The 12,977-nt window shown below is 37.7% G+C and overlaps 2 protein-coding genes across 3 annotated transcripts; one reads left to right on the top strand and one right to left on the bottom strand.

The window, feature by feature from the left end:
• The first annotated feature begins 126 nt into the window (after window positions 1–126).
• LOC114736414 (gamma-secretase subunit APH1-like) lies at window positions 127–3,781 on the top strand. Its single transcript, XM_028924231.1, has 6 exons — window positions 127–340; window positions 897–1,052; window positions 1,842–1,927; window positions 2,186–2,301; window positions 2,613–2,750; window positions 3,501–3,781. The coding sequence occupies exons 1-6, from the start codon at window positions 228–230 to the stop codon at window positions 3,627–3,629; spliced, it is 738 nt and encodes a 245-aa protein (XP_028780064.1). The 5' UTR covers window positions 127–227; the 3' UTR covers window positions 3,630–3,781.
• A 323-nt stretch (window positions 3,782–4,104) lies between these two features.
• LOC114736413 (histidine protein methyltransferase 1 homolog) lies at window positions 4,105–8,414 on the bottom strand. Of its 2 annotated transcripts, XM_028924229.1 has the most exons (9): window positions 8,177–8,414; window positions 7,608–7,735; window positions 7,357–7,519; window positions 7,197–7,256; window positions 6,710–6,776; window positions 6,025–6,125; window positions 5,783–5,827; window positions 5,010–5,480; window positions 4,105–4,630 (listed from the first exon to the last, which is right to left on the bottom strand). In XM_028924229.1, exons 2-9 carry the CDS (start codon window positions 7,652–7,654, stop codon window positions 4,460–4,462), a joined length of 1,125 nt encoding a protein of 374 aa, XP_028780062.1. In that variant the 5' UTR covers window positions 7,655–7,735; window positions 8,177–8,414; the 3' UTR covers window positions 4,105–4,459. The 2 variants fall into 2 exon arrangements, with proteins under 2 accessions (XP_028780062.1, XP_028780063.1); XM_028924230.1 differs by lacking the exon at window positions 7,608–7,735 and having other exon boundaries at window positions 8,177–8,413.
• Window positions 8,415–12,977: the final 4,563 nt, after the last annotated feature.

The following is a 12,977-nucleotide window of genomic DNA, read 5'->3' as shown; positions in this document are numbered from 1 at the left end:
GGGCCTCTCGCCCGATGAGACTACCTGAATTGGTAGAACGGGATTGTCGGCCCAATCAGGTCAACTAAAATGTCGTTGTTAAGATTGGGTGCTATCTACCCCGTCCGACGAAGGAGACCATACAACTCTCGAGTTTCTTGGCCGAGAACAGCGACTTTGGGATTCTGAATCAGCGACTTTGCGAGTGGGTGATTGTGGTGGCTGGTTCTGCTCGGTGACCGGGCGAAATGACGCTAGCGGCTGGAATCGGGTACGCTCTGCTAGCTTTAGGCCCGTCTCTCTCCCTCTTCGTCTCTGTAATTTCCAAAAAGCCTTTCTTGATCCTCACTGTTCTCTCCAGGTACGCCCTTTCTGCTGATTTTTCTATCACATTTTTTTTGTGCTTTTTTTGTTTTTGGTTCTTCTTATTATGCTAAACTCTGGCATTTAAAAGTTGAGACTAAACAGAAGTTACGACTTAAAACATATCTAAGAGCTCAGTATACCACTTCCTGCTTTGCTACTCCCTTTTCCCCCGAAGTTCCCAGGTTACAAAATGATTTTCTTATTCCCGCATTTTTTATTAACAAAATTTCTTGGTCAGAAAGCCGAGCATTCAAAGGGATATTTGAATTTCCTATCCAGTGAATATGCTTTGAGCGTTTAAATTGCTGATCAGATGTTTAGACTTCTAAAATATTGTCAACCAGAAAACTATGTCTTTTATCTTTTGGACCTCCGAACTTGATTGACAGGAAAAGAGAGATTGTTCTGTTGGAATACGTTATTTTCTTTACTACAATGATTTAAAATGAGCTTCTTTGGCAGGGATGAACCGTGAGACTTGCTGTTTTAAAATATCTCAGGCACGTTGGGTACTTAATACTGATGTGGTGTTTTCGTATTTCTGTATATAGTACATTGGTGTGGCTTATAAGTATGATTGTGCTGTCTGGAGTATGGAGGGGTTTCCTTCCTTTGAAAACCACGACATGGTGGCCCTTTGGAATACTTATATTGACGTCTGTTGCTTTCCAAGAAGGGCTTCGTGTTTTATTCTGGAAAGTCTACAAGTAAGCTAATATTGTTATGAAGTATTCTCATGCATTAATGCTACCTTGGTTCTGTATTTTACGCAGATAATTTTCTTCTTATTTGTGAAATCCTAGCATTGCTTCAAAGGTCCCTCTTAGCTACACTTCTTCTTTCTCTTTCCCTCCCTCCCTCTCTCCCTCTCTCCCTCTCTCTTGAAATTTTGGATTTCATGCGTTTTTTGCATCGGAGTTTGGAAAAGTGGCTGATGGGTCATGTTTACTTTGTTAAAGTTTTCTTCGACATAGCTTGATGGATTTCGAGAAGTGCGGCTGTGAAAATTCTAACATAGCTGATCGAGTGCTTAGATGTTGGCCTTTCTTTCGTTATGTTTCTTAACTTATTTTATTATTCACTTCGTGCTGATGGTTTCTACCTTCTGGCCACAGCCATATGTAGCGATGGCATCCTCATGTTGAATGATCTTGTTATTTTTGTTGCCTGTGCTAGTTGACAATGAACTTTTTATTTGAATTTTTGAAATGATTCATCTTCTACAGAAAAACTGTTGTTCTTTTTTCTCAATGAAAAGGATGTTACGATATAATTATGGGATGATGTAAAGTGTGACAAACCTCTACTTTCTTATATGGCAATGTTGAGGTGTATTATTACCGCTTTTGTATCTGGCATAATTATATATAAATATAAATAAATTCAACAAAGTTTTACTTTAGCTGTTGAGGGCCTAACACAAGAGGCTAGAAGATATTAATGTGTTGTGTGTGTGTGTGTGTGTTTTAATCTTTTTTCTGTTGATCTATGCTCAGGAGGCTGGAAGATATTTTAGATGCTTTTGCTGACAGAGTATCAAAGCCACATCTTTCCCTGACAGATAAGATGCAAATTGCTCTGGGTAAGAATATGGAGGTCTTCTGATCTTATTTTAATCATATTATTTAGCCGTCCCCAGAACCTAGCTGATACTTGTCAATATTTTTTTTAGGACTTTATTTTGAAATTAACTGACTGCTTTCATGAATTTAATTGGATGTTATCCCAAGGAGAATGTGGAATCATTTGCTGAAATGCTATCTCTATGGCTATTGGAGTATGACCTATATCATTCATTATAATCAGTTCTTTTAACGTTATTTATGCATGTTCTTCGCAGCCGGTGGCTTGGGTCATGGCGTGGCACATGCTGTGTTCTTCTGCCTCAGCCTGTTGACTCCTGCATTTGGTCCAGCTACATATTTTTCCGACAGATGCTCACAGATGCCCTTTTTTTCTCCTTTCTGGTGAACTTTCTCCTCAGTAGATGCTTATATACATTTTTATTGCATGGGATTCTGCATCTTCACATTTTTTAGAACTTTTGTTTATGAAGCTTGAATGCGTCTTTCTTTCATTAAATGCAGTAGTCAATGGGCTGAGGGATCTTCGAGTATACTTAAAAGAGAAGAGAAAAAACGAAAATATTTTTTTCCTTTTCATAAACAATATTTTCTTTTAAATTTGAATTTATGGAATTAGATTTTTAACAAGAAAATTTCATTTCTTTCCCTCGTTTAGCTCACCCCTTTGTTCTGTTCCATTGATTTGTTGCAGCAATTATCGCTCTTGCCTTTGTCACGATTCACACTTTCTCAATGGTCATTGCATTTAATGGATACGCAGAGGGGAACAAGCTGGACCAATATTCCGTTCCTATTGTCCACCTTGTCGCAGGGATGGTGGTAAACTCCTGCTCCTCAAATGCTGATTAATGCCAGATATCTTGAACTGTAGCTTTTAACTGGCCATCTTTTTTCTCTCGTTTGTCTCAAACCAGTCTTTTACACAGGACCAGATAAACAAATTTTAACACAAATGCGTAAGTTTAAACTTTAACACAAATGCGTAAGTTTAGCCTCTCGTCTATTTATCAAGCCTAGACGAACAAGCTATTGCTTATTTGACCGGAATTCAATCAATTAAAACAAGCTTCCTAGAGATTTTTAACATTAAAGCAAATGATATAAGATTATTTCTAAGACAGACAGACATACTGAATCGTAACAGCTGAAATCATCCTTATTCAGCTGCCCCCCTCCGAAAATAAACGGCTATGGTGAGTCAGCTTGATAGCTTGCAGGTCACTTGAATTGTCAGAGTCCTCATTCTTTGTTGATGGTGGAACTTTCAATCGGTAGATTTCTATTTATATCTGGATAATTTTGATGAAACACTGGAATCATCAGTAACAATTTCGAACCTCATTGTCATTTGTTAATGATGGTTTTTTTATTTGTTTCAAAATCATCATTGATGACACTGTTTGCTTGCCGTTTACATCAGACACACTTTAAATTTGGCGCTGCGCTATTTGAATAACTTCCGAGTCACTGATGTAAATCCGCAATTACATAATCATATCCTTCATATAGTTCCCAAGCAATTTTGAAAATTATATTTATGACACTGGCTTCTTGCTGTTGGCTTATCAGACTCTCGTAAACTTGGCGCCTGGGGGTTGCACTGTTGGAATTCCTCTTCTATATTGCATTGCAATGCTGACTTTATTCCACTGTGGAAGAATGGTATGGAGAAGGCTGACAGAAAACCAGAGCAGATAGGGTCAATCATGGCAGTAACCTTTCTAAAATCTATTCTCAGTCACTCACTGTATAGTTGATTTTCTTCACCACATTGGTTGGAATTCGAACATTTAAGATGCTAGCTGGTGCTTAAATTTTATGGGTAATGGAAAGTCTTTACTTGATATTAAGACCCCATTTTCATGGTAGGTGAATGCGCTGGACCTTCATTCAACTTTATGTTCTTTTTCAAGCTTAAAAATATTAAGTAGTAAAAATTAAAAGTGAACAAATAGAAAATAAATCTCATATAATAATAAAATTTTATGATAGTTTTACTGGAATTGCTAAATATTTTTTATATTATAAATCACTATCAAGATAGAAATCAGCTAAAAAATATTAAAAATAAATTATCAAACCTTATCTGGAAGATAATCAAACTGAAAAAAGAATAACATTGAATTCATAGTTACGAACATTTTAAAATGCTAGAAATCTGGAATAAGATAAATGACGACGATGTAAACTATGGAATTCAATTCAATTAATGCATAATATCAATGTGTTTCTGTTTTATAATAAGCAAGAGAATTATATTTACAACAAATTAACCGTGCATTGCACGTGCTAAAATCAACAGGAGCGTGAACGAATTACGAGCAGCAATCCGCTAACTGACCATAGACCAATGCTATCTAGCTTTTGAATTTTTGATCTCCATTGTAACTTGCCAAGAAAATAGAAGCAATTATATGTGGGAGGAAAAAACAAAAGAATGCTTGCGAACCAGAACACCGACGTCAAAGAAGAATTTGGCTTTAGTTGGCCAATGGCTTATGCAGTCTATTGCATTTCAGTATCTTTGATCACTTGTGAAAGAATTTCCAAATATATCTATCAGACAAATCCTTGATTAAGTGAGCTCCAAAAACGCCCTCTTCATCTACCAGGCTCCTTAGATGCCTTGCTCCGTTGTTCAAGCCCGCGTAGTTCTTCTTTGTTGCAAGATAAACCACCCCATATGGAGGCCTCAAGCACTAACATCAAAAGGACAAGTACATGAATCAACCAAAAACAGTTGTTTAACAATCTGCAGTTGAAAATTGAAACAACCAAAAGGAGGCACATCTTCACCGAGCCCAGAGAGAGAGTCATTTGTATCTATTCTGATCGTGCATTTATCTTAAAGTATGTAACTATGACTTCAAGTGTAGTGTCATTTAGTACAGCATAAAGAATCAAATTCATCAGTACTTTTTCTTTATTAGAAAATTGTGAAGGATTCAAACAGCAAATAGAGGTCAAAATTGTAGACTTTGCAAATATTATCAAGGCATTAGCAAGGCCAAGGTTCCTCGAGGAAACCATGCGCATGATTTTAGGTGAGCATAGGAAACCAAGTATAAGGAATCAAACCTTTTTTATGAGCGCATACAGCTTCTTCGTGGAGGAAACAGAATATGGTATTTCCGTCATTAAAATAACATCATAACCACTCTCTCTCTGGTCTGCCTCACTAGCTCTTTCCCAAGCTCGGCTTCCAGAGAGCTTCCTAGATCTCCTTGAGGAAGTTTCATGTCCCAAGATGCTACCGTCTTGACTGCTACATGCATCCATGAAATCCTCTTCAGAAAAGCTCAAACTCATTGCCGGTGTCATCTCATACCCATCATTTTTCACAACAGACAACACAGCGGGCAGTTCTTCCCAGTCTCCAGCATAAAAGTGAACCGATGGTGCCAGTGTCTGTCTTGAAGGAGTCAGAGGAGACTCTGGCTGCCGACACTGCCGATCACGAGCTTGCTCAAGATTTGCAAGAACATTTGGTATAGTCGTGCATCTAATAGTTTCTGCGTTATGGTCTTGGAAGTGTACCAATGACGCTCCCTGTGAAGTGAACCACATAAACCACATGAAGGACAAAGCACGTTAGACTCACTGCTTACTCATTGTCCTATAAGCATGCACCCTAGCATGAAGGAAAAAGAAATTTTAGCTCGTCTCATAAGGAAGACATGTTACAGTTCAAGCACTCAAATTAAATGAGACCAACCGCTACACAGCTCAGCAGCATAAAAATGCTTAAATTTATCGCATTGAAGCACATTTCATTTAGATATTATTGTTTCTAGCCGTCAAATACAGGCTACAATTCAACAAGAAACAGCAGTTTTCATGCTAAGATTTACCTTCAAGCATGCAAAGATCCCAGGAAGTCCGTTGTTGCAACTAAGCTGCAAGAAATAGACAGAAGATAATAATGAATCATTATTCGCAAATACAACCAAAAGATAAATCCACAGAGAAGAGGTAATTTCATCAACGCATGTCATGCATGCCAGCTGTAGTGACAGGAGAAGGGGACAGTAGAATTGAGAATAATCAAATCAAAGCATTACAGAATGGGAAGAAAACTGTGTATACTAGTTACCTCGAGTACCCTTTTGCCCCTAAAGCTCAGTTGACCATCACGAATCTCATGCTTGAGAGCACCAACAAGGTCAATGGAACTGTCCCAGGATTTCAGATGCCCTGCCAAGTCAATTAAATTAAGTAATACCACCATACCTTGTATCCTTACGTACGTGCATATAAGTAAAAGACACTTCCCTCTACTAGATTCTTAGATCATTAATTTTTCCTATTTGCCCTTTCCTTTGTCTAGAGATATTAGAAAGGTCTTCTTGATTGATCGAATTATTACTTTGTTAGGCAGTGAAGAAAATTTTTGCTGGGTCTTGTAAGCTAAGGAAAAGTTATCTGTAGTGCACCCAAAATAACGGGTGTCCTCTGTAAGCGTCTAGATTAATAGAGGTAGATGGGTCAGTGTCATAAAAACATGAATGCAGCGTTTCAATAAATTTTTGTTAGGTCTCTCTTCCCTTTCTTCCTAACACTTGCTCTCCATATTTTCTCAAAATCATTAAATGCAAACTAGCTTTTGTTCTAGGCAAACCATTACATATTGGCTCCATTATTATTCACTTACTTCATTACTTGTGTGAGGGGCGCTCATGTAGTTATAAGAAAGAACATGTGAGTTCACCGAAGACAAACAATCAAGTGTTTGGCATCAATTTTCAGTTTGGACACAGTAATATTACTTAAATACATACCATCAGGTTTTGAGGATACTGTCTCCGAACCACTGACGCCAATGATATCAGCAATGCTGACTCTGCCCTGTACGAGGTTGAATATAGCATCAAACGTACTATCAAACAAACAGCAATACAATCTGTAGCCTTGCAAAAAACTTGATTATATATTTAAAAGGAATAATTGCTATCGTTTAAAAAATATATAAAACCCATTGGAGGAAAAAACAGTTCAAAATTTAACACATCAGATGCCATATGTTACCTGGCAATTATCAAAGCAAGAGAGAGACAATTAGTCAAATTGACACGTGAAGAGATGAGTCTTTTTTACGGATACAAATAACCAAACAGAAAACCAACCAACTGCATCCTTACACAAAAAATGATTCCAAGAAAACAAAAGATTATCATCCATAAAGAATGACAATTAGAGAAAGATGTCATCTAATTACGCTGTCTTGCGAAAAGGACTATCTAAAGAATGAAACAGACTATGATGTACCTTAGAATGGACCCCTTGAAAGTCTGCATTCTCCCCAATGTACTTGTAAGGGTGAACTGCCTGTACAACATTAGACATAAGAAATTTCAGCAACAATGTGATCCACATTGGCCCCATCAATTGCATTGAAATCTAAATGATAATGTGAATAGAAGTATACCTTTGATGGGAGAATCTCTACTGCTGGAGATGGCAGATGCATCTCTTTATCTGGAATCGAGGCTATGCTGTGACCTCCGCGATCATGAGCCACCAAGCCAGACAAGCACTGTGTAAGCAATGATGGTGCACGCATTGCAGTAGATAGTAGGAAGCGACTTACTCTGAGAAGACAAACCTTCATTTTATTGTGTGATCACAACATAAAAAAGCATATCCACAAATATATTCTAAACAGTAGATGATTCCAACCTTGAGAGGATTTGACAGAAAACAGAATAGAAAATTACGATAAGCATGCATCGACTTCTAGCTGCTGCTGCTACTATACGATGGAATATGCATGTATGAGGGAGCAACTCCAGAAACAAGACATTGAACTGTAATCGGAAAAAGTGAAAATTTTCTATAGCAAATTTCATAAGAGTAAGGGAAATTTAAAGAAAGAAATTCTTCAAACGCCTCGGGAAATGATAATCAAGAAGCTGCTTAAATCTTCTATAGCTTGCTGGGACAATATATTCCATTTAGCGGTACAAAGAAGAAATAAACGCCCGAAATTTACAGGCAACTCATGCTTCGTAAATTATTGGGAAGCTACAGTTAGAAACATGCGAAATTAGAAACAGCTGCGAAATGAAATTCATATGTATGATTGAACCAACCAAAACAAACTTGTTAAGAATAAGATAAACAAATTCAAAGCAAGGAACACAAATCAATGATTTATCTTATCACATCGGCCAATAATACAAAGTGGACGAAAATCTAGAAATCGCAGAGATGAGCAAATCGAAGAAGAAAACAAATAGGAGACCTACCAGAGAAGAGAATGGCAGTGATCGGCAAGAATTTTAAACACGAAATCTGAGAGAAGGAAGAACCGAGAAACACTTGAATCTATTTTCCAGTGAAGGAAAAAGGCTCCGGAAGATCGAGAAAATAGGAAGTTCAAACTGCCAACCCCAAGTCAAACACGAGGGGGAGAAGGCACGGAAACAGAGAAGCTTCGACTGAGAGACGTGCTCGAATTCTAAAACGACCCTTTTGTTGTTGGGTAGGATCTCGAGAATACCCATGCGGTGGTCTCGAAGTTCAGATTGGTAAATAAGCGAAAAAGACAAGGGCGCCGTTGGAGCTGGAAAGCGGCGGCTTGGTCGGCTGTCGTTTAACCTTCCTACGTGTTCTTCAACCGGGCCCGCAATGACGCCACGTGCATCTTCCACAAGTAACACCCATTGCCTTTTCTTTTTTGGCCCCTAAAGGAATGGTTTGGAGCTCTGTGAGTCATCATTGAGCTGCTGCTGTAATTCAATTTCCATCATTTTTCGGAGAAGCCTCCGTGATGTGAGGTTTTAAATATGTTTGAATAAAAATAAAATCATAATTTCAAAAATATTTTTATGATATACAAATTTATGAAAAAAAAAATTTAAGAAAAATTTTAGGTGCTTCCAAGCATTTTTTTGTTTGGGAGTTTTTCAACGGTTGTTGCTTCCCACCTTATTCCCCGCCCACTCCTTTCTTTCCCTTCATTTGGTCAAAACTACAATTCAATTTTTCTTCATACGAGCTATCATCTTTGACCAGCTCATTTGACTTTTTGCGCCAGGTAGAAAAAGTCAAAGCTCATACAACGCAGGAAAAGACTGGTACAACTTAGTAAGGCCCTCTATAGTCTAAGCCCATCTTTGAGATCTCTGTGTTCTATTCTACTACAGGACTTGTTCCCCTTCCATTTCCATCAATCCTGTCGACTCTGCAATTTTCCGTCATCGAAGAGCAGTGAGGAATCAGGAAGGCAAGCTGGGGAGGGGGGGGGGGGACCGTCGGTTTCTGCCGTCTGTAATTCGTGGTCGTGGATCCACTTCGGTCTCCCAAACTAATGCTGCTCTCAAAGTAATGGGTTATGCTTGCTCACAATATGCATCAGTCCATCGGATCCTCTAATAGAGTGTAGGAATGAAGTGATTTTAAAACAAAATTAAGATGCAAATTTAACCTAGAAATTTTTACTTAAAAACGCTGGCACCTAAAATTTTTCTGTTATAAAAATTTAAAATCGCAAAAATGAAATTAACTCTTTAATGTTAAGGTGTAACATTATTATGATTTTAAATTTTTAAGACAAATTTATATTCAATAGTACATGCTTCTAAGTGAAAATTTTTAAGAAAAATTAGCTCTTTAAGCATTTAAAAAAGTATTTATGATTCTGACCTTTGATGCCACAGTTCATTTGAAGGGAAATATAAAACACACACCAGCCATCATATTCTTGCAGAAAGTTTATTATAATAAACACTAAACAGGAATCTAGTAATCAGCGCTAATGCGGGAGGCCGGCAGCCCTGCCCCAAAAATTTTGGCTGTCAAACAGAAAAATTAAAAATAAAATTTCACCTATCAGGAAAACTCGAGTGACTCGATCGAGCTATCAGACAGATTCATCCATCCAAACTAAGACAGTGCCATTAAATTCTGGATCAAGCCCCTCGTGCCCATCAAATTCCTTGAGCCCAACTAGCGTCTCTATTGGAAGTTCTCGATCCAGTGCGAAGTAGCCCTTTTCCGATGGAACAACCCTGTTTAACTCGAGATCTTTCCGAGTTGAATTCTCGCCGGCGGATACCGGTTTGATCATAGGCACTTCTCTGGGTACTCTTTTTGCTGAACTAGTTGTCCATAATGTGCTACGCCTTGAAGTTTCGCATTTTGATCTGCACTCAGCCTCATCACCATTTTGTCTGCCAAAGACAAGCCCTGTTGTACAACCTTTCCTGGGTTTTAACTTCCCCTCTGCAAGTTTCGAGCCAGAAGATTTAGCAGGCGTACCAAGAAGATTTATATGCTTCCTGGGTGAGATGCAGAATGAACTCCAGGATTCCTCAGAATCCCAGTTAAATTCCTCTTGGAATGGCCAGAAGAGTGGTTCATGAGTTATGACTCGTTCCATGTCACGGGTTTGTAACAGATCTTCCGGATCCCCACGGCTACTACGACATAGGCTTGGAAAATCAAAATGCTCCAATTCTGTATTTGAACCTGAAATCCATTCACGCTCTTCTTCCTCTTCAAGACCAAGCAAAGAATCCAAGTAAGCGACTCCCTTGGTGGAAGAATCGGACTTGGTGCTCAAAGGACTTGAAGACTTGAAATCTGAAATCCATTCACCGTCTTCGCTTTGGAGATTCAACAAAGACTGCCAATAATTAGCTTTGTCTAAATCTGAAACCTCAGGAGAAGAACAGCTCTTATTGCTGGGAGGATTCGGAGGGTTCTCAGACGCACATGCATAAGAGTGCCCTGAATTGCCTGAGAAGCTAATTGGAGAACCCATCGCCTTAGCGTGATCCACCCTCAAGCTCCATGCACATGCAGCAGCTTTTTCGTTCTTCAGAATTTTCCGGACTTTTGGGATGGTTCTCTCAGGAAATGCAATATCTTTAGTACCATCTAATCCAAAGACGGGAAAAAGATTGGCGCTTTTGCTCCAAAAAATACATGAGTCTGCCATCATCAAAAACCACGAGACTAATGATCCATCGGCACATAGGTAGAATGAAGCAGAGCAAGTCTTCTGCTTGACAGGGGCCGAAGTACATGTTCTGTCTGGAGGCGTATCTGGCCTTGAACATCGATCAAGGTCGCTACTTTCTCCTACCATTACCAAGGGACATGTAAAACAATTCACATCCTTCATAAGATCACAGAACGGACATTTCTGTTTATGCTGAGATCTTGTGTGGAGATTCCAAGTATCAGTCAAACTAAGTGCATGGGCTCCCATTGCCGATAATCACAGACTAGCCGGAAAGATAATATAAGATCATTCTGGCAGAAAGAGGAGAAAAGACAAACATCAACTACAACGAAATCTCATAATAAGAAACCCAATATTATCCGTCGCTGAAGGAAATTCCACCCAAATAGATGTCATGCAGAGGCAGATGGGAAGGGGGAGAAATAAAAGAAGCACCTATGAAGGAAAAAGAATCATGAACATTGTTGACTAAAGGTTTAATTATCTAAAGCGGCCAATCGTTGGTTGGCCGTTGGCGTACCAGGTCAATTACGTCATGTTTTATAGTATTAAAAAGAACAAGTCAGGTGTGACGGGGGTTTTGGAAAAGAAAGAACATCTATTAGTGAGATGTGAAAGTGAGGGGAAAAGAAAGGACGCAAAAGGGTCACCTGGAATTGAGAAGAGATTATTTGGAAAGGATAGCAGAAAGAGTAGGGTGAGCGTGAAGTGGGGGGCAAGCCTTGAGTGGGAACCAACGCGTTCTTGATTCTTGCAAGTTCTAACGCAGATTTCATTCGTTCTTGCAAATAATTGTTTTTTCAATTATACATTTTACTTGATGGTTTGGTGATTTGTTTTCTAAAACTTCCATGCATTGTTCATATCTTTTCATTCGATTCTGTGAATCCTAATTGTTTTGTGGAGTCTGTGTATATCATAATTAACTCACTTTTTTTTAGCTCCCTGTTCTTACGCATCCATTAGTTTGCGGGGTATGTCAATATTTTGTAGGCTGACATTCGTCTTGACAAGATATTATTTTATAAAAGGTTTGTCGTAAATAATAGTTCAACTTATTTTATAATGGCCATGATAAAAATAAAAAAAAAAATCTCGCACTCCCTATAAATGCATAGAAGAACGCATGTGATTTTTTTTAATCCATTTTCTCTATATTTTTCACAAATTAAAGTTTTCTCTGACATTTTTTCTCAAATTAAAATAAAATCTATAATATATCCACTTACTTTTAAGAAACAGAGAGTATGTGATCCGTCTTATTTTTAATATTCCTCTGATTTTAAATATAAGATTCACTTTATAGTGCATAGATTATATTATAAAACGAGTCTTATATTTAGCATAAGAAGAGTATTACTGCCTCCGGTTTTAAATATAAGAGCTAGTTGACTAATTTAAGTAGATGAAGAAAATAACTTAAATTAGTTATTTGTAATAAATAAGTATTGTCTTGTCAAAATATCTTTACTAATCAAGTTTATTGACTAGAACTATTATTATTAAAAAGACTATCTTGGAAAAAAAAGATAAATATAAGAGATAAAATGGATTGAAATTTTATATTTATGATCAAAATAAAAATCAAACAGAATTTTGTACTACCTCCGGTCCTTAATATAACACCCTGTTTGACTTTTATTTTGATCCTAAATATAAGACCCCAATCCACTTTGTCTCTCATATTTATATATTTTTTTTCCAAAATAACCCTTCTAACAATGATAGTTCTAGTCAATACACTTGATTAGCAAAGATATTTTAGGAAAGACAACACCTATTTAGGACAAATAACTAACTCAACTTACTTTTTTAATCTTCTCAAATTAGTTAACTGGTTCTTATAATTAGGACCGGAGGTAGTATTAAAAACCAGAGTTAGTATTAAACACAAGAAGGTGGCTTAGGTAATCGTCATGGTCTCCAGCGTTATCACAAAGGAATCACAAATCCTATCCTTTTACATACCGGGAAAAGGAATTGACTAGAAAAACCCACTTTAAATATCAAGGTCGGAAATGATTGACAAGTTGGGCCACATGACCCACTTGCACTCTCACATTCACTGAATTGTTGGT

This window comes from Neltuma alba, unplaced genomic scaffold (assembly GCF_004799145.2).
Source record: "Neltuma alba isolate B1F8T4 unplaced genomic scaffold, ASM479914v2 tig00013334_pilon, whole genome shotgun sequence".
In the NCBI taxonomy this organism is placed as follows: domain Eukaryota; kingdom Viridiplantae; phylum Streptophyta; class Magnoliopsida; order Fabales; family Fabaceae; genus Neltuma; species Neltuma alba.
This window is presented reverse-complemented; position numbering and strand designations above follow the sequence as displayed.